The sequence below is a fragment of the Melanotaenia boesemani genome, chromosome 1 (genome assembly GCF_017639745.1).
Source record: "Melanotaenia boesemani isolate fMelBoe1 chromosome 1, fMelBoe1.pri, whole genome shotgun sequence".
Classification (NCBI taxonomy): Eukaryota; Metazoa; Chordata; class Actinopteri; order Atheriniformes; family Melanotaeniidae; genus Melanotaenia; species Melanotaenia boesemani.
In genome coordinates, this window is record NC_055682.1 from 20,637,173 (window position 1) to 20,661,652 (window position 24,480).

General features: G+C 38.4%; 2 protein-coding genes across 8 annotated transcripts in view; both read right to left on the reverse strand.

The window, feature by feature from the left end:
* Positions 1-2,049: 2,049 nt before the first annotated feature.
* rassf10b (Ras association domain family member 10b) lies at positions 2,050-4,290 on the reverse strand. The gene has a single exon (XM_041987818.1). The coding sequence runs from the start codon at positions 4,050-4,052 to the stop codon at positions 2,736-2,738; it is 1,317 nt and encodes a 438-aa protein (XP_041843752.1). The 5' UTR covers positions 4,053-4,290; the 3' UTR covers positions 2,050-2,735.
* A 1,942-nt stretch (positions 4,291-6,232) lies between these two features.
* tead1b (TEA domain family member 1b) overlaps positions 6,233-24,480 on the reverse strand; it is a 53,538-nt gene continuing 35,290 nt past the window's right edge. Inside the window, exons 4-15 of one of the 7 annotated variants that reach the window (XM_041980328.1) lie at positions 23,534-23,598; positions 21,864-21,926; positions 21,711-21,773; positions 19,217-19,228; positions 18,205-18,336; positions 17,881-17,927; positions 17,713-17,774; positions 15,152-15,276; positions 13,555-13,728; positions 11,519-11,659; positions 11,242-11,394; positions 6,233-9,189 (exon numbers count right to left, since the gene is read on the reverse strand). In XM_041980328.1, the coding sequence (XP_041836262.1) occupies positions 9,076-9,189; positions 11,242-11,394; positions 11,519-11,659; positions 13,555-13,728; positions 15,152-15,276; positions 17,713-17,774; positions 17,881-17,927; positions 18,205-18,336; positions 19,217-19,228; positions 21,711-21,773; positions 21,864-21,926; positions 23,534-23,598 (1,151 nt within the window). In that variant the 3' untranslated portion in view covers positions 6,233-9,075. Of the gene's footprint in view, positions 9,190-11,241; positions 11,395-11,518; positions 11,660-13,554; positions 13,729-15,151; positions 15,277-17,712; positions 17,775-17,880; positions 17,928-18,204; positions 18,337-19,216; positions 19,229-21,710; positions 21,927-23,533; positions 23,599-24,480 lie in introns of all 7 variants that reach the window. The other 6 variants (XM_041980310.1, XM_041980337.1, XM_041980346.1 and 3 more) reach the window with 6 other exon arrangements.

Consider the following 24,480-nt stretch of genomic DNA (forward strand, 5'->3'; position numbering starts at 1 on the left):
GATATATATTTATATTTATCTTTTTTTCATAGAGTTTTGTGTCTTTTTTGCAAATTGCACATCTCTGGGCCGTTCTGTACCTGACACTGAGAATTGCAACTGTTTAAGGATAAATAAAGTTGTCTGGACTGAACTGAACTGAACAAATCTAGAATTTGGTTTCAGAAACACTCAAAGAGTTGTACGAGAAGCATTTGTTTGGTGACTATAGTAATTGTTGCAGATGTCATAATAATGTTTTACCCTGCAGTGTGATGGACTGTCAGTCTGTCCAGGGTGTTTCTGTCTTTCACCTCATGGCAGCAGTGAGAGGCTTCAGCCTCCCTGCAACCCTGCATTAGAATAAGCAGGAATAGACAATAGATGGATGTAAGATAAATATATAACAACACTTGTTCATTTAAACACTGAAGAGTATGCCCTTTTAAAACAATATGGTTTGATTAAGTTGTAGTCATTTTAGGACTATTTCTTTCAGAACAAGCTGGAAAAAAATATGGAATCAGCCAATCAAGAGTGGGAAAAAAACTTAATTAAATGAAATAAATGTGAAATGGAAAGGTTGTAAAAGGGAAACATCCAGATCCACCAAGGTGGATGTTAAAGATCCAGGACACTTTAGTGGCACAGATACAGGAACACACTATGCACATGTGTAGCTTGGATGAAGGTTTAAAAGAAATCAACAAACTGCAGATTTTAGGTTTTTATTTATTTAGTTATAGAAACTTCCTGACTTTTTTTGAAAAATGGGGTATATATTATAATCTACATTTGTAATTTTACACTGTGCTGATCACCTGCATGACTGTGTAACAGTGTATGGGAACAGACAGTTTAATGCCAAATGATCCTCCAACACTGAGACATTTGAGAGTTTCATAACATGACTCAGTCATTGTATATGCTGAGAAAGCATATTGTTCATCTTGTTTTATTCCTGCGGTCTAGAGTTTTTCAATGCACCTGTTAAGTACTCCAAGTATACAACTCTGGGGATGCAGGAAGCAATGTATACATTTGTGTTGTCTTATGTATCACTGTGTATTCAGTCATGAAGCAGCTCATGGCCAGCTTTATCAGGGGAGGAAACTTAATACAGCTCTCATGGTTTTTATTCTCTGAGCTGAAGCCAGCTACTTTCTCTTACAATAAATAAATGTCTGTGTAATTTCATCCTACTATAAAAGCTCTTTTTATAAAGAGGATTTGATCTTGAAGATATTATCCTAAAGCTTAACCTCCCAAGTCCTAGCATCCTCGTACAAGGACATCATATATTTGGTTATCTGCACCATTTTGTGTGGAACTGGAACCTGTTGAACACTTACACTGCCATTTGGTGGTGTCAGAAGACACTTTGTTTTTCAGTTTAAAATTGTATTTATATCTGCATCAAATATATTGTATTTGTATTCTATGGAATGTATTACAATTGTTGTATTTAAATTATTGAAATTATGAAATGTTTTGTTTTGAATTTGATGCATTAACGTGGGAAGAGGGGAAAGGAGAAGGGGGGAAAGAAAGGAAAAAAAAAAAAAAGGAGAAAAAAAAAAAGAAGAGAGAATAAATAAATAAAAAGAAAAAAAGAAATATGATAAAATATTTATCATCACAGAAATGTGTATTTTTCAGAATTCATCAATTTCTGTTTATTGGATCCTCCTGTGTGTGGCCATCCCTTGACTCTGGCCCTAAATAAATATATAATAAAATATTTGAAAAAGGACATGTTTCTCCTAGTCAAAATTACTATTTACAGGATCTAGCACCAACAGTCTTCTAAGAGTAAAATGACTAAAATGTGAATTAATAAAGTGATTTGACCTGATACGATCAACCACTTTCTCTGCAGAAACAAAAAGAAAAGTCTTACATAAGTCATCTTGTGTTTAGAAACATGTAGTCAGCTTATAGTGATTCAAAAGCCAGTGGACATTTAGTGGAAAAGACTGTGGTGTGTCTTTGGGGTTAATGAATGTTAAACCATTTTCTTCTTCTTTTTTTGCTGCAGCTAATAAATAAAATGTGCAACCTGTTTGCTTCTCAAGGTTTCAATTGTGATGTTGTTCAGGTTCAGCAAGTACAGATGCAAATATGAAACATCTGAAAGATAAAGCACACACACTTTCCATGTCTGTGTGCAAAATGTCAGAATTTATCATGTTAGAAAAAGGTCGTCTCTGCTGACCACCTGTTTGAGCTATGTGCCTCTGTTTTGAGTTCAGATGTTTTATGACTTTATGATTCACAGCAAAAAAAAAAGTTTCCTTTTTGTTTCTTGTCTCTTGGTGTCTGGGTCTCTGTGAAAGCTGAGATGACTAACTCCAAACACTTATCTTTGTTTTGGCTAGGCCACCCAGCTGTCTCTGGAGTGCATCTAGTTGCAGAAGTTGTGGAAATCTGCTGCAACCATGCTGAATTTGTTATAGCTACCTCATCTTATGTCATCACTTGTAACTCATTCTGCTGCTTTAATTTTTATTTTTTTGTCTTTGTTATGTCATTGCAAGGACAGAAAACATGCAGCTGAACTGTTTTTATTTTCATGTCAAAACAGCTTTCTTAGTGAGATTTACCAATAATACAACAACTATGATTAGTATAAAGACTTATTATAATGACGTACAAAGATTAATGTGATAACAATGTTTTTATCTATGTAATCATAATAATCCCTGAGACTTTTTTTTCATTTAAAATGTTCATGAAATTGTTTTCCAGGTTAAATCCTACACCAGTGACTCCCAGACCGGGAGGCTGTCTGAATCCTGGCTGTGCAGAGAACTTAATCCAGTATCCGAGTCGTCGTCATTCACGCTATGAGCTTTTGACAGACCCCTGGCTTGCTCCACCCATCCGCTTTTCCGCTCCAAAGTTATCACCATCTTCGTCCCGTGGCTGCATCTCTCATCAATCCCCACCCCCTCTTCCATGTCCAAACTGCTCACTTTCGCCAACAAATCCCTCATTTCCTTCTCCCTCGCCGTGCAAATCTGCTGGGACAGCTCTAAATCGCTCCTAATAGCTTCTAAATCCGCGTTGAGGCGCAGGCCAATGTACAAACTCGCATCTAGTTGCGTTTTTATCCTCTCTTCCTCCATGAACAACTCGTTTTCTGATGTATCAGTCTCACTGCTGGGGAGGAATGGTGAGCCTCCGCCTGGTTCTGACTCTTTGCTCTGCTGCTCCTCTTTTCTCCGCTGCATCCAGCGGTGGTTCAGCTCCTCCTGGATCTGAGCTGTGATTGTATCAATGACAGCCTCCTGCTCCCTCAGCTCCTCTTGTAGTCTAATTACCTCCTCACACTGCTGTACATATTGTTCATACTTGGCCAAAGTCTCACTTGAAGTCTGTCCCTCTGCATCTTGGCTTGAGGCTGGAGTTGCATCCACCAAATACGTGTTTTGCACATAATTAATCCCATGTCTTTTAATTCTGTCATAATGCACTTTCGCTTCACATATTTCAATTTCTACGTCCAATTCTGTAATCCTCTGAATCTGCTGGCGGATTGTGTGGTCCTGAGAAACCACAAGATGAACCAAAGTTTCCATTTTCTCCGCACAGGACGCATCTCTCTGGGCTGCGCGAGTCCTCTTTTTATTGATCTTTTCCAACTTTCTGAAAGCTTTTCTGACAATCCGACGCTGTTTTTCGGGTGAGATGCCGCCCACAGTTGACCGTGCAGTCCCCTTGGTAACACAGGGGCTCTGCTTACTTGGCACCACTCGCGCCTCTGCGCTCCGAGCACCATGTTTCGCCAAAGACGCTTCGCTTTTAACCAACACAAACTTCACATTCCTCTGCTCTTCTCCCCACGCAACCCAAAGCCTTAAAATCTTTGTGTTGTTCGGCAAAATCCTCTCGAACCCCCTCCATTTCTCCACGATGCAATAAGACTGCTCCGCGGAAAGCCCGTGTTGCGAGTTCTGGTCCTCCAGAAGAACTTGAACAACATCAGCGCAGGTTGTGCGCTTTGATAACCCGAGGACCAGCTTTTCTTCTCTACAGACCCACACCGATATCTTACTCACTTCCGACTCCATGGCTGATTTTTGCTTGAATTCTGTTTCTTAAGAACAAGCGTTGAAAAAAGTAATTTCTGACATAGATTTAAATCCGCGTGTGCTGGACTAAATGAGCATCAGTGTCCTCGGACGCACAGAGAAGTCCGACAGAGATGAACGATTGGTACTTCATGAGTCCTCCTGTTGACGCCTGCAAGGCCTGGAGGACAACTGTGTTCCTGCTGCGTCCTGACGGCCTGCACTTGGGATCACATGATCAAGAAGCGAAATGATTTCATGTTCTAGGTGGCTGGGCGATTTGTGCTGATGATGTAACAGATGTAGACGCGATTAGTCTTTTGGCTGTGAATTTTTTATACTTCGAGACTTTTTGGCTAATTAAAAAAATTGAAAAGACTTTTTTTAAAGTACGTTAAGAGTAAAGATGGGAAAATATTGCGCTATTTCTAATATTATTGTTTCAATAAAGATCAGATTAAATAATTAACTGACTCCAGTGATGAATTTAACTGGAAATATACATTTTATTAAGCTTTAATTTATTAGTTTTTTTTTCTTTATCCTGAAAAAGCAAACATACAGGCAGCTTTTGATTAAAAAACACCATGACTATATTTAATAAACTTTATAGAATCAGTTAAATCAGATTTAAATATACACACATACATACATACATATATATATATATATACTTTTTAAGAAAACACGTTTTCTCTGATGTTGTGGGTAGGGCATATTTCACACTTACTAATCTCATGAAAAAACAGCACGGGCTCTCAGCAACCAGACACAGTGATTTTATTAAGGCACCCAACACTAATTTAATCTTTCTAAGGCCTGATTCAAATTCACCCCGCCTGTAAACGATCCCTCAGTGGGCTTGAAAGAAGCTTTTTAATGCTTTTGTTTTATTTTGAATGTTCAATTCTAGTTATCATGTTTGCTTCTAATTGGAACTAAAAACAAGAGAATGTTTAATAAGCCACCAGTGTAGAAAACATGGTAATTCCAGAGGATGTACCAAGTTTTCAGTTTTCAAGTCAGCTGTTCATGTCCTCACAAATTGTTAGTCCACACTTTTCAGAAATATGTCTATATATATATATATATATGTATATATATAGAGAGAGAGAGAGAATTGGAGACTAATTTAATAAATTGTTAAAATTGTAGCAAGACATTTTGTCACATTTTGTTGGTTGACTAAAAGCCACAAGGCCATGAATGTGTTATTAGTGCCACAAGATTTTGAACAGTTTGCTGGTAGTGCTCTAAATGACCACATGGTGGTGCCCTGCACTCCAAAACCACTGCAAATGTACATTTTTCTTTGACCTGTGGTTCTGTCGAACTCTGTTCAGTAGGTGTCAGACATCCTGCAGAAAGATTTTGTCCATAAATTTTACCAGTAGCAGACTCCCCAGCCCAGATCTACCTTACAGTCCTTAATGCTTCAAAAAATGCTTTAATGTTAAACTCAGAAGGAAACTGCTGATATACTCATAATCCTTATCCTGTAACTGCTTTACAAGAGGTTAATCAAATTTCCTTGTGTTAATTGGTTTACCCATTTATACACTAAGGAGGGAAAACAGGACACTACAGATAAGCTGTAGCTGACAATGTTTTCTTATTCCTGCGGTTATTTGGCACAAATTTTGTTTAACCCATAGTCATTTTGATGGGACTACATAAGGTTATTCAAACTTTTGTGATTCCAGCTTAATTACATGGCATTCAATACAGCCAATTGTTAACCATGTATCCCTCTGGTGGGTATTTCTGTTACTACAGCAGTGCAGAAAACATGCTGTTAATTTAATGCGAAACAGGAGTGAGACATTAAAAGTAAACCAGGTGACAAGCTCCATCTGCTGTCGATGTGAAATAGTTGCACATCAGAGTTACACAGGCGAAACCTTTCAGGGTTTTAAAAAATTTAACAGTAATTAGTAGCTCAACCATTTGGTTTTATTTAAGTGACGAGGAGAAAGCTATTTTTTCAGATTTATTTAACTTCAATGTTGCATACATACAAAGTATCTAGAGAGCTACAAAAGATGTACTGTTGTCGAGAAGGCATAATGTTACGGAGCAAAGACAAGACCATATGCAGAACACGGAAACATAGCACAGCTTCTTTCCTCTCCGATGCTCCAACACTTTACTGTCAGGAATATGAAAAGATCACACTTCTGTACCAAGAAAAGCTAATATATACTTTTATACAAAGCACCTTTTTACAAAAGAAAACATCTGCACACAAAACCCGAATGAGTGAATGACAGCTATGTGTGAGCTATGTCAAGAATCACTTTAAAGCTACCATCAGAGATGGCGATAAAACAGGAAGGTACCAGTACCTACTCTGGAGAAAAAAAAAACTGCTGATATGTTTGCAGCATGATTAAACTTAGCTGTTTTTGTCTGTCCATTTTCCTTTAAAAATGCTCCATCAGACATGTATACCCCCGAAGGCATCAGACCTGCTGTTTTCGTGTTAAAATGTCAGAATGTAACAGCAGTGCAGCAGTGACAACATTACCATGTTACTCGGCTTGCAATATACACACAATGCCATCACAAAACAAAGTATACAAGTACAATAAGTAAACAGGAACATCTCACTACAGTTTGTAATCAATAAATGTGAACAGATACACAGGGTAAACAAGAAAAAAGACTATTACAACCCCACACTGTCCACAGGACTGTGGCAAAAATACTGAATGATTGAACTCCATCTACATCCTCCAGAGACATTGTCTGCAGTTACTTAGATTTTTAATTACTCTCTTATTATATTCTCTGAAAGAAAGTCAAACGTTTGCCATAACATGATATTTAGTAGATATTTTAACATTGATGCCCCCATCCATACCGCTGTAGCATTGTTAAAATAGTAACTTTAGTCTGTGATGAAAGATTTGGGAAATAATTCAGATTTAACTACGAAACAGTCCTGACTGTGATTTTAGAGTCTGCACTACTGAGCTACTGCTAAATAAAAGTTCACTTTGATTTTTAACATTTTATTAAAAGATAAAAGCTTGTGGCAGTCCCTGTCTAATCAGCATGGCAGTTGTGCCTGCGTCATCAAAGGTAATATCTCTGAAAGTTTTCCAAGGTTTTCATTATGTGTGAGTGTGTGTGGTCATGGGAAAGAGGAAACTGTAATGTTTCCAAACACCTTTTTACAAACACTTGAGCCTGCAAGTGTGCACGAAGCAGCCAGCTTCAGCGTTTTTGAGTTGACATCCTGCATGTAGTCAGCGGGTGAAAGAAATCAAAGTCTTTCAAAAGTCTTTGAACTCCAGCAAAGAAATAGATCTTTTTTTTTTCAAATACATATATTTTTTTTAATCCTTTTACATTGTTACAAAAAATGAATATATAATTTATTTAACCAATAACTATCCTTCCCCTGCTGTCAGTCAGTCCTCAGTCCTTTAAAAAGGCAATGTGGTGATTGGTTTCACTCATACAGTATCTCGTTTTTGGTCAAGCAACATTTTGTTTGAGCTTTTCAAAGGTGGAAATTTGAAACCAAAGGCACTTCCTTACTACCACGCAGGACATGACAAAAGATTCTCCAGATTTTTTTTTTTTTTTTGGTCTTCTGCAAAGGAAAGGCAGTCTTTAAGAAAAATTATTATGGTTAGAGAAAATATTTCTCTCTAAGGTTACAAACTTATTTAAACTGAAGCGAACTGGGTCTTAAAAATATCAACAAAGCTGGATTTGTAGGAGCACACTGATTTCATGAAGCTTAATTTCAAAGAAGTGAAGACATACCAAGCAGTACTTAGTTATTTTTGCCTGTTCCATTTACAAAACTGATTTTAGACCTAAAACAAAGGCTAAGAAGTATATCCTAAGGCACTGTACACTTAGACTTTGGCAGATTGTATTGTATACACACTGCAAACAAATAGTCGTCCTTTGTAAAAATCACAGTTTTAGTGGCATCTTTTGGAGTTCACGTCCAGCTTTAACATGTTTAAGGCTTGAGAACAGTGTAGGCCACAGAAACATGTGAACATGGTGCGAGTAAAAAGGCAGCGAGGCTCTGGCTGGAGTTATTACACCACAATCCCAGAGGGGAAAGATATTCAGAGCGTTTCAGGGGGATTTGTAGTGTCACAATCATTTTAACTGTGGTTAAAAAGCCACAGAGCAAAAATGAGCATTACTGAGGTGAGCACAGGGAGGGGAACCGAGCGCTTTCTGACTAGATTGAGACTGATTCAGTCAGTTTAGCTGTACTTCCACCTGTCTAGGACTTAAAAAATTCTCTCATTGGTTGTCAAAGACGAAATACTTGTTTACAACACAGAAATACTTAGCAGGCGACTTTCTACATTTAAGGAGCAGACATAGGCAAAATGATTTTTTCACAGTGCATTCATTCTCTCGGTGGTGTCTAAGACCTGGAGTGCTTCAGCCGGGATAAATACGGCATGTGACTGAAAGCAGAGTTATTTGTTTTTTTAATATTTAAATTTTTTTGAAATTTTCACAACCATTTGCTTTCACCTACTATGCCAAAATAGTGTTAATTTTGTTTCTTTGGGAAATTTATGTGCTGTGGGTGCATGTATGTATACCTAACATATGTATTCTTACAAACTATGAAGCACAGACAAACAAAATATCCTAAAAACACATTGTACACACCACTGCAGGCTGCTGTTTCCTTGTTTTTCCCTTAGTTTACATAAGAAATAAGACAACACATATTACCATTTACCAAATTAATGTTGTAAATTCTTTTAGAACGGCCACATGTACACCCAACGGAGACCAACTTGACATATTTAAAATGAAAAGTCCCATAAAAACGTAAAACAACTGTACCGCAATTCACAGCTGCAGTCAAATAACAAACACTTATATTAAAACAGACTTTAAACAACAGACTTTACCCAAAACCTTAACCACAGAGTACTGAAGATTTGACTCTCATCTAGAGGCACTGCCACTTGTTTTGAAGTTGGTAAGTCTATGAAAAAACTGTAGAAGGCATTAGGAGTTGGGGCTTTCATTCCTTTACCAATCTGTAGATGTGATGCTGGGCGCCATGCTCGCTGTTTGAAACTTCAAACACACACGCCATACATAGCAACGTCTCCTGGGTGTCCCTATTTGTCACCACCTGCAAGGGAGAAAACCAAGTCAGCACTGAGTATTAAACATTAGGTGCTTTGATGGCATGCTTCACTAAAAACAAATGCACAAGGATTTCTGCTCCCATTATACAAATGTCCTATCATTCAATTACAAATCAGTATTAATTTCACAAACGTCACATGATACTTCAAGATACAAAGGTAATGAAGCAATAATAAAGTTTAAATGGGAAACCAAACAGCTGGCTAACAAACTGTTTCACTACTTATGTCACTTTCATTTTCTCTGGTAGAGTAAACATCTTGTGCGAGAAGCACAGAATTCCCAGTACATTCACATCTAAAATGTGTACACATTATTTTAGTCAAATTTATAAAACCAGTTAAACACACAGTCCTCTCTTTGGTGGTGAAATGAGATGCACACCCACATCCCTTTCACTTCCACTTCTATCTTTAGTCAGGCACTCCTGTGCTCCCAGTGTAGCTGTGGAGCACGTTTCCAGCTTTAAGTTCCTTGGGACCTGTGTCTCTCAGGACCTCTCCTGGACCATAAACTGTTCCAGCTTGGTCAAGAAGGCTCATCAGTGTTTCCTGTTCCTAAGGAAAAACCACCTGTCCTCAGATATCCTGGTGATCTTCTTCAGCTGTACCATAGAGAGCATCCTCACTAACTGCATTACGGAGTGGTATGGGAACTGCTCTGCTGCTGACTGGAAGGCTCTTTAAGGTGGTGAAGACAGCCCAGTGCATCACTATGCCACTATGGTAACATCTTCAGGAAGCGTTGCAACATCTGCAGGGACTACCATCATCCTGCACATAAACTGTTTGCCCTCCGGTAGGTGCTAAAGGGACCTCCGGTCAAGGACCGCCAGGCTTAGGAACAGTTTCTTCCCATCAACAGTCTCCCTGATGAACTTTGCCTCAACACACACACTGTCACCTCATCCCCCCCTAACCTGTATTTAATTTACCAACCAACTTTCAGTTGCTATACATTTGCTGCTACATCATTTGCAGGTGATTTCGGTGGTAAAAGTATGGTAACTGACCCTTATTGCCCCTCTGTCCCATATTCACACTGGTTACATGGGACAGTTACTGCATTTCGTTAAATGTACATTTGACATACAGTGATGTCTTATTGTAGAGTCAATAAGCTGTGTTGCTCACAGTGAGAAAATAGAGCTTCCTAAGGTTTTCTGCATGTCATGGCCATCTGATGAAATCTGTAGGAATTTGTTAAAATACACACACCTGAAATGGCAAAAAAATGAGGTAAAAATAGAGGAGTAAATTAAAAATGGCTGGCTTCATTTTGGTTTGGCTCATGGATCCAAATTAGTGTTTTGTAAATTTTCTGAGGATAGATCAGTGTATCAAATTACATGGGCATTGTAGATTTCCGAGGGCTGTAGTGTTCTTCTGAAAGTTTCTTAAAATTGTGTGGAACCTTTTTTTTTTTTTTTTTTTTTTTTTTTGAGGGGAGGGGGGTACAGAATTTGTTTGAGACTTTGAAAAGGTCTTGACCCTAAAAAGGCAGCTGATTTTGTTGTGGAAAGAAAAGAAGAATAAACACAATCGTTCCAATGGGGTTCTTGTACAATTTGGTGCTGTAGACCTTAAAAATGTGAAACATGTTTTTGTCTCCTGCAGATTTTTGCTTCATATATTAGCCTCTTCCTCACCTTAAGAAAACTCATACAATGAATTTAACCATCGTCTGAGCCTTAAGATACTTTAATGAAAAAGGGGCCCTAATTACAATTGTGCAGGCACACCCCCACGTATGTATTCATGTCTGTTTTTTTAATCATTTTTTTTGCCTCCTCACTAGTAGTGAATGACACTTTTAAGACCCCATGTGATGGCTAATAACAAAGGTTCCTGCCTTCTCTTATTCTCCCTATCCCTTGCAGATAATAAGGCTCCGTGGACGATCTTTCATCCTCTGTGGAATGACAAGAATGTGAGACCAGCAAGAAGCCAGCTGGAGCCACCAACACACAGACAAGAGAAGAAGAATGAGAGTGCTAAAGAGGGATATTGCCCACTCAGGTCAGTGAGGTGATTACCAATAAGATGGTGAAGTTCTCCAGTACACTGTTCATCATATATTTCTCCGGCAGATGTTTTAGCTTGTGGATGAAGTTGATCATGTATTCACACATGGGAGACCGACTTATCCGGTAGACAAAGCGTCCATTCTCAAACCGTGCGTATTCAGTCTGAGAAAAACGAGAGAAAGTGTTTAGAGCATCAAAAGCAGATATGTGGCTGTATTGGACTCGCTGTTGCTATTCTGATTCCTAACATTGTTTTGATTTCAAAGACTGAAAAAGTAGCCCATACCTCCACTTTCTCAACCACCTGCTTGCCAAAGGAGCAAACCTTTGTTGAACACGTTATGGTCATGTTCTCTGAACTCTCATACTGACTGGTGACCCCATAGAAAGACCCAGTATCATCTTGGATGTTGCAGTTCAAATCAGCCTGGGGGAAAAAAAAAAGCAACAATAATGTTTTAGGGTAATATTTTATGAGTGCAATCTGAAATTAAATAAACAGAAAAAAATCAAAGTTTGGCACCCCTTAGGGAAATAAAATAAATGTGTGCTTTGATTCTATGCCAAAACTTAAAGTCAAAGGGATCATTTAACAAAAATAACGCTGTTAAAACTAACTAAAACGCCACATTTTAAGGTCTTAAAGGTCTTGCCAGGTAAGTTAGCAGATTGCTGATTAAGCCTATTAACACCAGCTAGATTCTCCCTGTATTTACTAGTATAATGGAGCTTTATATTTGGTGTCTGTGGAAACATTTCAGATACCTGTCCTGATCAGTTAATTGTAGATTACCCCTGCAAAACAGTCGGCTTTACAGCAATATCACTGTTGCTTGCATGAATAAAGTATTTAATGCATTGTTAACAGCAATAAAAAGCACATTAAATAAGAGATAAAAGCTATTATAAATGGCATTTAGCGTTGACAGCATGGCAGATTACATAAATTAAGTGGAACATTTAGTGAATGAGCAGATTACGTTTGAGTTTGGTTGAGTCAATAAATGAAATGTTTCAACGTGCACATCTATGCTCTAACTGTAACAGCTGTTGAAACGTTAAGGTTGGCAATGTCAATAAACAATGAAAGAAACCTACAGAAGTTTTTTAACTGCATAAAATGTAAAGAATCTCTGTGTTCAATATCAGTGAGTTTAATTTAAAAAAAAAAAATAAAACACTCCATAAAAACAGCATTGACAAAACATTTTTAATAACTAAATAAATAAATAGGTTCTTATTAGGCCTACAGAAATGATAGATCTAAGATTGAGATGAGCATTTCCTTTCATATGGAGTCATTTTTTCCTTCCCCTGCTGAAAGTACAGTTTACTCTTTTAGCCATTTCTACAGCAACTGAAGGCTCCTCGTCCGCTAAATGATCCACTCTGCTCAACAGCTATTCAGTGTGTCTGTAAACAGTTCAGAGCCGTAGATATCTCTAATTACTGTCGGCATGTTTATCACACTTATACAGACCTCCATCACACTACCGAACTGCATCCAGGCTGTAATATTTGCTACATGCTGCATGTTTGTAACACTGCACATGCAGGATCTGCCCAATCACAGAATTGGTAAGATTATCCATGTATATCCCTCATCAAATTTGTCGATCCTGGCCACATCTGAATAAGCATGTTAATGTGTCTACATTGAGGAAAAACACTCTAAAGAGAATTAAATGAAGTTACATTAAAAGACTGATTTACAAGGTGGAATGGGTCTGCTCCTGGAGGGCAGCCTTTCTATGCCCTGAACATCCTGTTCATTATGGAGACAAAAAGAGGAGACATCCTCCCAGCAACATTCTCCTCCTTCATTAAGCAAAGTAGTTACACATTCATTATTGTGCAGATTCTGTCTTTCATTTGAAATTTAGATTTGTCGGTCACTTCAAAAGGAATTTGAGGGGACTTGGTCCAAGTGCATGCAGGCCTACTTTGTTGGCTGCCGCTTGTTAGCATTTTGCATCAGGGAGGAAATACATGCAATGTTTAAACAGCCATTAGGAGTGCAACCAGGTCACTCCATTGTTCGGAGATATTACACTGAATTAGCGAGTGCTTTGATCAAAAGCTCTCCTGCTATGCAAGTCCAAATATAGCAGAGTGCATTCTGCAAACATTAAGAGAGCAATCTTCTCTGTGTAGCCTGATTACTCCCAATCACTAAACACTAACCTGAGCACACCCGTACTGAACAGGATTCTGCCATCAAACATTTCACTTTGTCAGAAAGGTTATGGATGGATGGAAAACACAATCACATTAATAATCGAATTACCAAACTCCTTAATTTGGCTAATAATTTGTACTCACCCAAAATTTTATCAGGAAGAATGAATTCTGGGGGCCTTTTCCATACAGCTCCTTGAGTCCTCCCTTCTTTTCTGGAAATTTATCATAAATCTGACGGATGTCCACCGACTCCAACAGGGCGTCACTGTAGGAATGATTTGTCTGTCCGATATGTACAAACAGGTGCTTGTTGTACTGAACAAAGAAGAAAAAACCATGTTTGAAACCAAATTAAATTGTTCTTGTGAGTATTTAAAATATATAAGGACCCATTCTATATGAAGCTGTAGCATTTTGTTACAGGTAAGTAAAACAAATGTCTTCCCATCTGAATTTAATAACAAAAACAGAAAATGAAGCCATTTCTAAAAGAGCTGCATATCAGCATTCAGAAAGTATTCAGCAAATAAGTTTTACTGGAGGAAAATAAGCCTTTTCTGACAAATAACCACTATAATGAGCAAACTGTAGCCAGGATTAGATTTGTAACAATGCACTGTGATGATGAGAAATAACCCTCTGCAACACCTCTTTTTTTTCTTTGTCTGTCTGAAATGGTTTACACAACTTCCTATTTTAAGATGCATGAATAAGGTAATAATATTTTGCTCCACTGAAGCCAAAAACAAACTCATCTCTTTATTTGTTTTCAAGAAAACCAACCACTTCACCCAATTTCAATAAACTTAAGTTGTAATGCCTCAAACGCTGACAAAGATGGAGTTGTATCAAGTCCTCAACCAGGCAAAACTAATAATAATATTGTTACAACAAAGACAAGTGTAACCAAACCAAATGGATAAAAAGAAAAAAAAGGTAGGCACTCGTTTAAAACGTGTCAGTTTGCTCAACTTCTTAAACTTTAAAATGACAATATTTGAGTTTGCTTTTAGAAAACTAGTAAAGTTTGTGGCCTGTTAAAGCACAAACACATGATTCATAGCCAAAAGCAGATAAAATGAAAAAGCAAATCAAAGAATAACATTTTCTTTTCTTTTTCTTCTTTTATTGCTTCGAGGCCCTTGTTGTGACCACATGAGACTGAATCTTGTGATTGTCCCCTAAGTTTACCATGTAACCTTTAGGGGAAATGCAACTATTTAAAACAGTAAGCCAAACGAAATTAAATGAAAAAGAAACTTTTTTTTTTTTTTTTTTCAACAAAAACAATAATAATTAATTAGAAGATAGTGCCTTGCTCTGTAGGGTGATGGCTGCTGGCAGAAATCTTCTGCATCTTTCAGTCTTGCAGGAACTTGACAACGCAAGACGCAAGATGAATATGTGGTTATATTATCAGTCCCGAAAGTGCCCAGGACAATGAAGACAGGCTACAGCAGCCAAGAAATGAGTTGGCTACATTTAGTGAGTTTGTACATTGTGTATAGATTTAATCTGCCTTTTAAGGAACTGATTAACAAGTTATTTTTGCAGATTTTTAAGCTGTGTGCTGCTATGGGCCTGGCCTCATCCCCTTTCAGCTTGTTTTGGCCTCCTATCAGCTGACTCTTTGCCTGGGAAAATTTCCCAGTGTATTCACAGAGGAAAGGACTAGATGATAAGAGGTGGGAATGAGAACCATGCGATATAGCAAGCTTTGGTGTACGGCTCCACTCACCGAGTCTGGGTCTGTCCGCTGCTCTAAAAAAGCCGAAAACTCCACAAGTCTGAGTTTAGAAGTGCCAATGGAGCGGCCCTGCCATGCTGGTGCTGTGGGTGCTGGAGCTGCTGTGGGCTCGTAACCTGCAGTAACAGCAGAACATTGTAAGTCTCATCCCGTCTCAGTTTAGCTTTACAGCACAGCCTAAACATTTTCATTTTAAAAGAAGGAAAAACAGGGCATATAAGGCACGTTTTTTGAGAGTTTTGAGGACATCTGTTGGGAGTCAGGTGTGGTTATGCCACCTGAAACAAACACAACACAAAGTGCACATGCAACACAATTTCAATGCTTACGTGCATATTCAGAAAACCTGTTCTAAGCAGTGGACTGTACACATTTAGTAAATTATACTAGAAAAATTATTGCTTTAAATGATCTGGAGCTTAGTCATCTGCTCCTTTCTGATTGTATTTGCACAATATTGTGTGCATTGTAAATTTAAGATAAAAAATGGAATTCCTGAGACTGATTTGTCTAAAAACCGATTCTTGGATCTTTACTCTGTCCTGCTTAAAGCAGCAAGGTAGATAACGCCCTTAATCTTGGGGGAATGCGAGTTCAAAGTATCACAACTACCCCCATTTCGTCACTGCTATCTCTGAACAGGCTTCCTTCGAACAGCTTATTGGTTTTACAGCAAGAAAACTGCAGATTCTTATAGCCAGTTTAGCCCAACAACAAAGGAGGTTCAGAAACAATTTAAATGAATCAAGGACGACATGAGAAGGGGACTGAATTTGAAAGTGCAATACACTTGGATCCTGTTCAGGCCTGTTGCAAATATGATCTGATCATAAGTGGATAGCACTAACTGCAGCAGTGAACACACTCAGGGTGCTGACTGAGTAAGCACATTTAGAGGGAATTCAAGACACTTCTGTCCACATTCTTATAATAATCTGAATACAATTCATTCTGCGACCACCTACTGACTTGACATGACTTTACGCAAGCAGCTGAGCTACCACCAAGATCTTTTCTTACATTTCAGGTTTCCGGAAAAATTACTAAGTAAAGAAAAACATCAAATTTCACAACGTTCAACCGTCACAGAAAAGCTCCTGTCCTCTTAAATGGTTTCTGCAGAGACGGTGAAGAGAACAATTCCCCATCTCCGAACCTTTGGCTCTCTCCTGTTGGTCCTGGGAGGTGCCTCTTAATGGCCCTCAATCTGTGCAAGTTCATTTACAGCTGGTTTAGCACATATTATGGAAGTAGAGGGCCTTGCATTTTCTTGCTGCACAGTTAACTACTGTAGCCAGTGGACATGACCTCAAAGCTCCTATATTCTCAAATGAAGTGTCAGTAAAACACTGGCTATATTTTCAAATCACTACCAAAATGTTTGCATGCAAACTGGACACAGAAAGAGCAGGCACAGCTGCCAGCTCAATGGATATGATGCAACAGCAATAAGCAAGAATATATTGAATAAATTTCCTTTCCAAGTTAAAATATTTACTGAATTAGATCTTTGGGATCATTGTCAATACAAGACCATTTTTGTTGGGGAAACACCGATCAGTGGATTACCAGGCTATCTGGATGAGTTGCTAACATTATATTTACTGGTGTAAGGTGTACTGGCTATGGTAACCATATTCTTTTTTGTTGTTGTTTTGTTTTTTTCTAATCAAATCAGAAGAATCTTAGCTTTCTAACAGTATATTGTATGCACATATAGAGCATGTGTGTGCATTACTAAGTTGTGTAGAAAGAAGCTGATGGTCGGCTGGAGAGCAGAGAGAACTTCAGCAAACAGCAGTCTGCTGACATGAAGCTCTTTAAAATGACTAATAATTTATTCTATGCACATTTACATCTCTCATTTCGTATCTGTTATATAACTAAGCTTGCAGAAATTCTTGCACAAAACTCCACAATAAATGTGATACGCAACTCAGAAGCATGTTCATGTCTGAATAATGATACACTTCAGTTACTGAATGCATTTGTGATTTTACAGAAGCAACAGCAGACCTGCTGATGTCCTGCTGGTTGCTCAGCTGACTGTGTGATGTAGGCTGTTTATCTGCATACAGAGCAGGATCCTGGGATCTGATCACAAGCAGTCACCTAGGAAAACTTGTGGGGATACACTTATTTAGTGCCACCCAACCTATGATCAGATCAGCCAGGAGGAATGTTTACACCAAATATGAACAGCCTCTTAATGCATTTATTTCACTGTGTAAGCTATCAATCCATTATGATTATATATATATGTATCTTCCAAGACACAACAACTTTAAAAACTATTGATAAAGATGAGGACAAAGTCAATAACTTACAATAAAAACTAGGTTTTAATTCTCAAGTATTTTTAAGTTTTAGTGGACAGGTTTTAATTTTTAGGCTTTAAAATAATATATTTTAAAAATAAAACCTTAGATAATCATGGGTTAAATGAAGTTAGGGTGGACGCGTAAAAAAAATAATTAATAAAAAAAAAAGTTCTGTGTGTTTTTCCACATTTAAATTGTATGATCATGTTTTTAAATCAAGTAAATTCTCACTTGAAATGGCTGTTGTGACTGTTGGCTGGATGGGGTAGGGCTGCTGGGTGAAAGGTTTAATACTGCAAAAGAAAAAGACAGCGATTAGGAAAAAAAAGTCCATGGTTACAAAACTATATTGCCATTGATTTTGTTCGAGGGGCAACTTCTTCAAAGTATGACACTCACTCCTGTGAGGATCCCGGCTGACCAGTCGATATCATACCCTGCCATAACTGGAGAATTACAAGCATAAATACACAACAAAGATCAAAGAATATCCAGCTGTTATCAGCTGTTAGCAACAAGATCAAAATAGATCTTAGTGTTCAGTGGTTCTAGTTATCTTTACTACCATTCCTATTGATTATGTGCCTATCAGATAGGGGCATTTGAACAAAGCTGTGGTGTGAAATGTGATTTGGCGCGAGTTTTGCTGTGGTTGGTCCTACTGCTGCCCTGGGTAAAGATAGACAGAGTGGATCAATAATAGGGTGCCGGCGAGGCTCTTACCCCTGCTCCAGGGAAGGCTGGGCGAGGGATGCCTGGCAGACCGAGCTTGTTGTGAATAGCTGTGGCAGAGACGATCTGTGCCGAGGACATGGAGGCCATGCTCTGGAGGGCTTTGTCCTTCACGGCTTGGTCCTTTAACAGCAGTCACAATAGGCTTAGCACTCACACAGCAGAGGGGGGGGGGGGGGGGGGTGGGCAGAGGTAACAACAACCAAGCTAGGCTCTACAAGCTGAAAGCACCAATGACCTCTCTCACAACAGTAAACAGCAGGCAGGTTAAAAGAAGCATAAACAGCAAAGGATCAACACTGCGATGTTAAAGGGAGACTTTTTTTTTTTTTTTTTGGTATGTGCTAAACAATGACTTCTGAATTCCAATATACTGTGGCTAGGAGCGGTATGCACCGAAATGAGAGTTTAGTTGTCTTCTGAAAAAAATATTTGTTAAATGCTCTTTCAGAAGCAGTTTTCTCAAGGCTGCATTTGTCTGTATGTCAAAATGAATCACATCTAAACATCCCAAAGAATGTCTCAAGTTAAACTGAAGGACACCAATCCCACTTTAAGAGTCTTTCACAATTCAAGTTAGTTCCCTTTGTTTAATCTGTTGAAAGAAGGATTGTAAATTATCAGGAAGCATCTTTTTTTTCCTGGTCATGGTATAGACATGTTGGTGGAGTTTTGTAATGAAAGAAGTGCACTCCACATTGTATGTCTCCCATTTAAACAAAATGAATGTTTAAAGACATAAATACTGCACACAGGCATCCCATGCAGACTCACTGGTGGCAGGACCTACAGTTAAGCATGCTGGCAGTAGATGTTGGTGAAGCAAAGTCAAGCTACAGAGTGCATGTAGGTGATGACACAGAGACACCAACAAATGTATAATACATGAAGCAGCAGCTATTGCATCTCTATGACTAGAGCACAAATACTAAGGCAGCAGTGGATGATGAAATAGAACCCAACTAAATCAGGAAAGCATCAAAAACAGAAAATAAATACTTACCATACTTGTAACCTAAATGCAAACAAGCAGGATTTTATTATAAATTTGCAATTCAACTCTTAGGGATTCAGGAGTTATGCATGAAAAACAGTGTTACAGCTCCAAACATCAAATAAAAACATCATCCACTTTAACTAGGGCATATCTGGTCGTCTTAATGCGATACAGATATGCACAGATGTGTAATGAACACATGACAAGAAAAAGACATTTCTTTAATTAAATGAAAATCTTGATTTCAGTTTTCACAATCTGGTTTTGTCTCAAATAATGAACTACTGATCAAACTGTTAATTACGACAATTTTTACAAAAATGCTACAGAAAAGACCAGAAGCAGCAGGTTCTACTGCTGCCCAAAATAAAGAGGACACTTGTTATTTCTCATTGCCACTGAACTCTAATTTGCTTTAAATGAGAAGAGACAGGGATTCATACAAAAGCTGTCTGTTTTTCTTCAGACAGCCGCCTGGACCCCTGAAAGACCAGGCATTCATGTGGCTAGCTGCTTGTCTGACTCAGTCTTTGAGCACACGCACACGCACACGCACACGCACACACACACACACACACACACACACACACACACACACACACATATTAATGAGGAGTCATTAATTTGTGTTGAATACTAGGAGAGGAGCAAAGTGTGAAAGTCAAAACGTGTAGTCTCCTCCCCAGAAAAGACTAGAATGACACAAGGCCAAAGTGTCCTTTGGTACAAAAATACCCCCCAAAAATATACAGGTCAGTAGTATTCAAGATGAGTTCTTTCACTCAGCCGCTCTCCCATTTTAATCTGACATTCTGAAAAGCCTTCCGCAGTGATTTTAACAGATTTCACTATGGCTGAAATGACGACATCTGAATTGGGAGGAAGAAAAGTGACTGACAGCCATGGCATTGTGAGAACCAGGAGTTATCAACAGATTAGAAAAAAAGGAACAAGAGAGCAAAGAGGGCATTTCTGAAACAGCCAGCTTCACGGCCATTCTTCACTCTGAATGCGCACCACTGAGCCTTTTGACAGCCGGGAAAAGTTGGGTTACATTGTCAAAGGAAGTAGAGGTGTAATCTCCTCTTCACTTTTTTGTTAAACACAGACACTCCCCCTCCCCTCTGTTACCATGCCCCTCTTTTTTATGAAGTCTGCTTAGTAAGAGATGTAAGCAGACAGTTTACATGAGCATCAGCTCTCAGCCACTCACCAACAGCCAATGCCAGCATGCTTCACAACATGTGCACACTTACACTGAACCCACACAAATTTATTGTACAAAATCTGAGCCTGACCAATAAGTGATGCACAGGCAAGTAGTACGATTGCTTAACAGTACTTTTGTCTATAGGAAGTCATTTCTTTCTTTTAATACTAAAAATACCTTGCAAGGTTTTATAATCAGCTATGTGACATTAACTAAGATTACAATAACTAATTCTTTTAAATTTTGCTGTTCAAGTTTGATCAGGAATTTATAGCCTGCAAAGGACGAGTCCTGCTAACTTAAATGGTTCACAGTACTTTAATTTAATGTCACAACCTGATTCATTTGTGGTATACTGTACAGTCAAATGTTTAAACATCTTTGGTTCTATCTCAGGCTTATGACCAAAGACTGGCAAAACTTTCAGCAATCTCTGCAGAGTCACTTGTTCTTTCCCTTTAGCAACCCTTCTCCAACACACTTGAATCAAATGACTGGCTTGTTACCAGGCCTCTGCAAAGCTGATGACATGCAGATGCCATCTGATTTAAGTGTGTTGGAGAAGGGTTGCATCTAAAAGATGCAGGATGGAAGCTCTCGAGGACCAAACTTGGGCACCCCTGCTTTAGTGCTTATTACTAAATGATGAGATGTTCAGCTGCTAAACTGACATGTGAAGCATTGTACACAGTGAACATTAGCATGTCATGATAATCACTGTTAGCATGCCAGCACTCATTTAAATCAAGGCACATCTGGATTCATCTTGTACAGCAGAGAAATACTGTATTAAATTCTTAAAAAATTAACTTAGGGGATGTTAGCAGTTTGTTGCCTATTTTGTGCATACTTGCTAACATTTGTTTTTTTAAATTATCAATATCGGCACCAATCTTAAAAATCCAGTGTAAGTCAGCCTCTTACATAATTTATAGACATAAATATGATCAGTTTTATCATTTTAATTAATTTAAAATTAAATTAAAAAAAAAAACTCTTGCTATTTTTGTATTGTTATGGATACAATGTGCAGCTACTGTCAAAGCAATGGCCCATAATAAAAAAGAGCTAAAATAAAGATGAAACCAGTTGACAGGACAGTGACAGCATGTCTAAATGAAAGGTGACTGCAAAGAGCTAAAGGAGGGTTAGAGAAACTTAGGAAGGATCCAGTCAGTAAAGTATTGGGGTTAGCAGGAATCAGAGCACCAGGCATTCACTCTGTCACTAAAGGAAATAGGAAGTCAAGAAGCAAAGCAACCACAAGCCCAAAAGCAGAAAAGCGCATACCTTTAGCTTGGAATGAAACTCACGAGATTTTCTTCTGGCAAGAACCTGAATGTGACTAGACACCTGCGGGGTAGGGGAGGGGAGGAAAACAAAGGAAGAGCCTGTAACCATGGCAATGAAAAGCCCCCTGCAACTGGGCAAAGCCAGACGTACCTTAATGGCAGCTTGGATTTCTCGAACTTTCTTTCTTGCTAAGACCTGTATGTGACTAGACACCTCCATTAAAAAAGAGAGAAGGGAAAATAAAAAAACAAGAAAAACAAAACAAAAAAAAAAGTACAACCTGGATCACACATTTCTTCGTTGAAAAACACTTCAAGGAGATAAGGTGCATAACTGAAGCATCTCCAGAACACACATCAAGCTAGCAGCCAATAAAGCATTTTGCTCTGTGTTGTCGTCACTTAAGTGAACTGATTAAGGAGGATGCAGGCCCCTTTAACGCACATTAAGAGCACACAGATGTGATCTGCTGTGTGCTGAATGAAAATTGGCTGGTCTAGTACTCTTGTGGGAGATGGGCGAAGTATTTCACTGGCCAAGTCTACCTTTGTTGCTCATGCAATTCAAAATTATCTTATACTCTTAAATAAAATGGGTGGAAAGTAATGCATGCTGATGGAGGCTTTGAAGAATAGAAATACACTCTATTCAAATAAATCAAACTCAAAAGGAGTAGTCCAACAGGCTTGGTTTGATTTCACAGAGAAGCATCATTTGGAGCCTCTGCAGCTAAATATTTATTTAACAAGCATGTTCATAATTGAAAATTGTCCTATGTCCAGCCCTGTGATGGACTGACAACCTGTCCAGAGTGTACCCTGCCTTTCTTCTATTACAACTGGGGGAGGCTTCAACCCTCTTGACTCTGAACAGGATTAAGCAGGTACTGAAAATGGGTAGAAGGATGAATGGTTTGGCTCTTGAACTAGACTGGAAACAATTAATGGAATATTTAGACAACAAAAAAAATGTGGGGTTTAAATTAATCTAAAGAATTTATTTTTACAAGTCATTCAGGTTCGCTACAGCTTGTTTTTTTCCCACAAATATGCAGTTTTCTGTCACCAAAGAAAAAAATTGAAAGTGGTGAACTGAAGATCAGAACTACCTTTAACATATTTCACATATTTGTGAATTCCAAATAAACGAGAAGGCTTGCACTGTGCTGCTACTGTATATAACTTTCAAACTAACAACAGGAACAGATGTGTTTCTTAGCTGTGGGTAAACAACTCTGTCTGAGTCTGAATCTGTGTTGAAGAGTCCCAGAGAGACAAACCATACGCCTTTCCGGTCCAGACTAATCAATTCACAACACAGTGATCGAATGTCACTGCAGACACTAGCTTGTTTATCACTGTCGTTCAAGTCTGTGGTCATACAGGGAATTTCCTGTTTCAAGGGAAGATCAGTGGGCTACACAGTAACTGAAACACCAGCTATTGAGAAGAGAGTCATTTAAATAGTGATTTCAGTAACAAAGTTCGTAAATGACAGCAATTCTCTTAAAAGTAACTAGTGTCATGTAGGAAACAAAAAGCTCTAATAGAATTAAGAAGCTGACATTTTGTATGTAAAAGCTTTTACAACTACAATTCTATGTGTAAACTAAAGTGCAGCAATGACTAACGAATTTAGGAAACCCATAATTGAGGGGCATCTGCTCATGCAATACAGCAGTAGCAGTGGACTCAAGTCCCCTCCAGATCCTAGCTTCATCTTATTCTGCATCTCGCTTTGTTTTTTTCCCCCTCAGAAACAAAAAGAACACTCTGCAGGCACTCGGACCAGATGGCCCTGATGCTCTTCTCTAGTCTTACCTGCTTTCGAGTCCTCGTCTTCCCAGTCCGAAGCTTGATGTATCTGGCTATCAACTCATTTCGACCTGTAGAAACAGGAAAATGGAGAGTTTTTTTTTTTAAATATAAAATAAAATGTCTACAAAAAGCAAAAAGATATCATCTAAAAGAATACATAGATATTTAGGTTTGTAGCCGAGTGTACATTAGCACAAGTGTCTGATTCTTTGTGGCCCTTTCAGCCTGGTTGCTGGGTTGAGCTCACTATAAGTGGGTGTCATGGAGGGCAAAGTTTTGAAATCCTCCAGCCAGACAGTTCTGCTCCATATTCCATATCATCCTACATTTCAACAACAAAACACAACAACAACAACCTGTGCACCAAGACAGGAATAAATCAAGAAGATCTCAGTACAAATGCAGACTTGCGTCATATTATTGTTTTTTTTTTCTTCTTACAATGCTCAGCTGCCTACGCACAGGTCACCTAGTAGTACACAGCATTGTGGTCAAAACAGCAGCTGGCCTTTTAAGTTTGGTGAAAGCAGTTGTACATAACAGGTTTTCAGATCACAGTGCATTTGTCTCATTCTGTCTGAAAAGGCCATTACTCTTGCTGAAGCACCCTTGATTGCTTCTGGTTTTACACACCCCAAATGCTAAAACATCAAATACACAGAAAAAAATATTCATATTTTCATTTTTCTTTCATTGTGGGGAAATATCTATACCTTTCACTAATTCTTTCCCATGTAAAATCTGTCAGACACAACGTAAGGGGCGCATTTAACAGTCAAGATTCAGAATTAATAAGTGGTAAAAATGGTATGTTGTGTCAATAAATATCATTAGACTGTGAGTGATGAAAATGTAAATGTATAGCTTTAGTCCCATCTGATAACATTGGCTATTACATTAACATGAATTAATACTGGCTACTATAATGAAAACTAGGGTGTTGTTCTGGA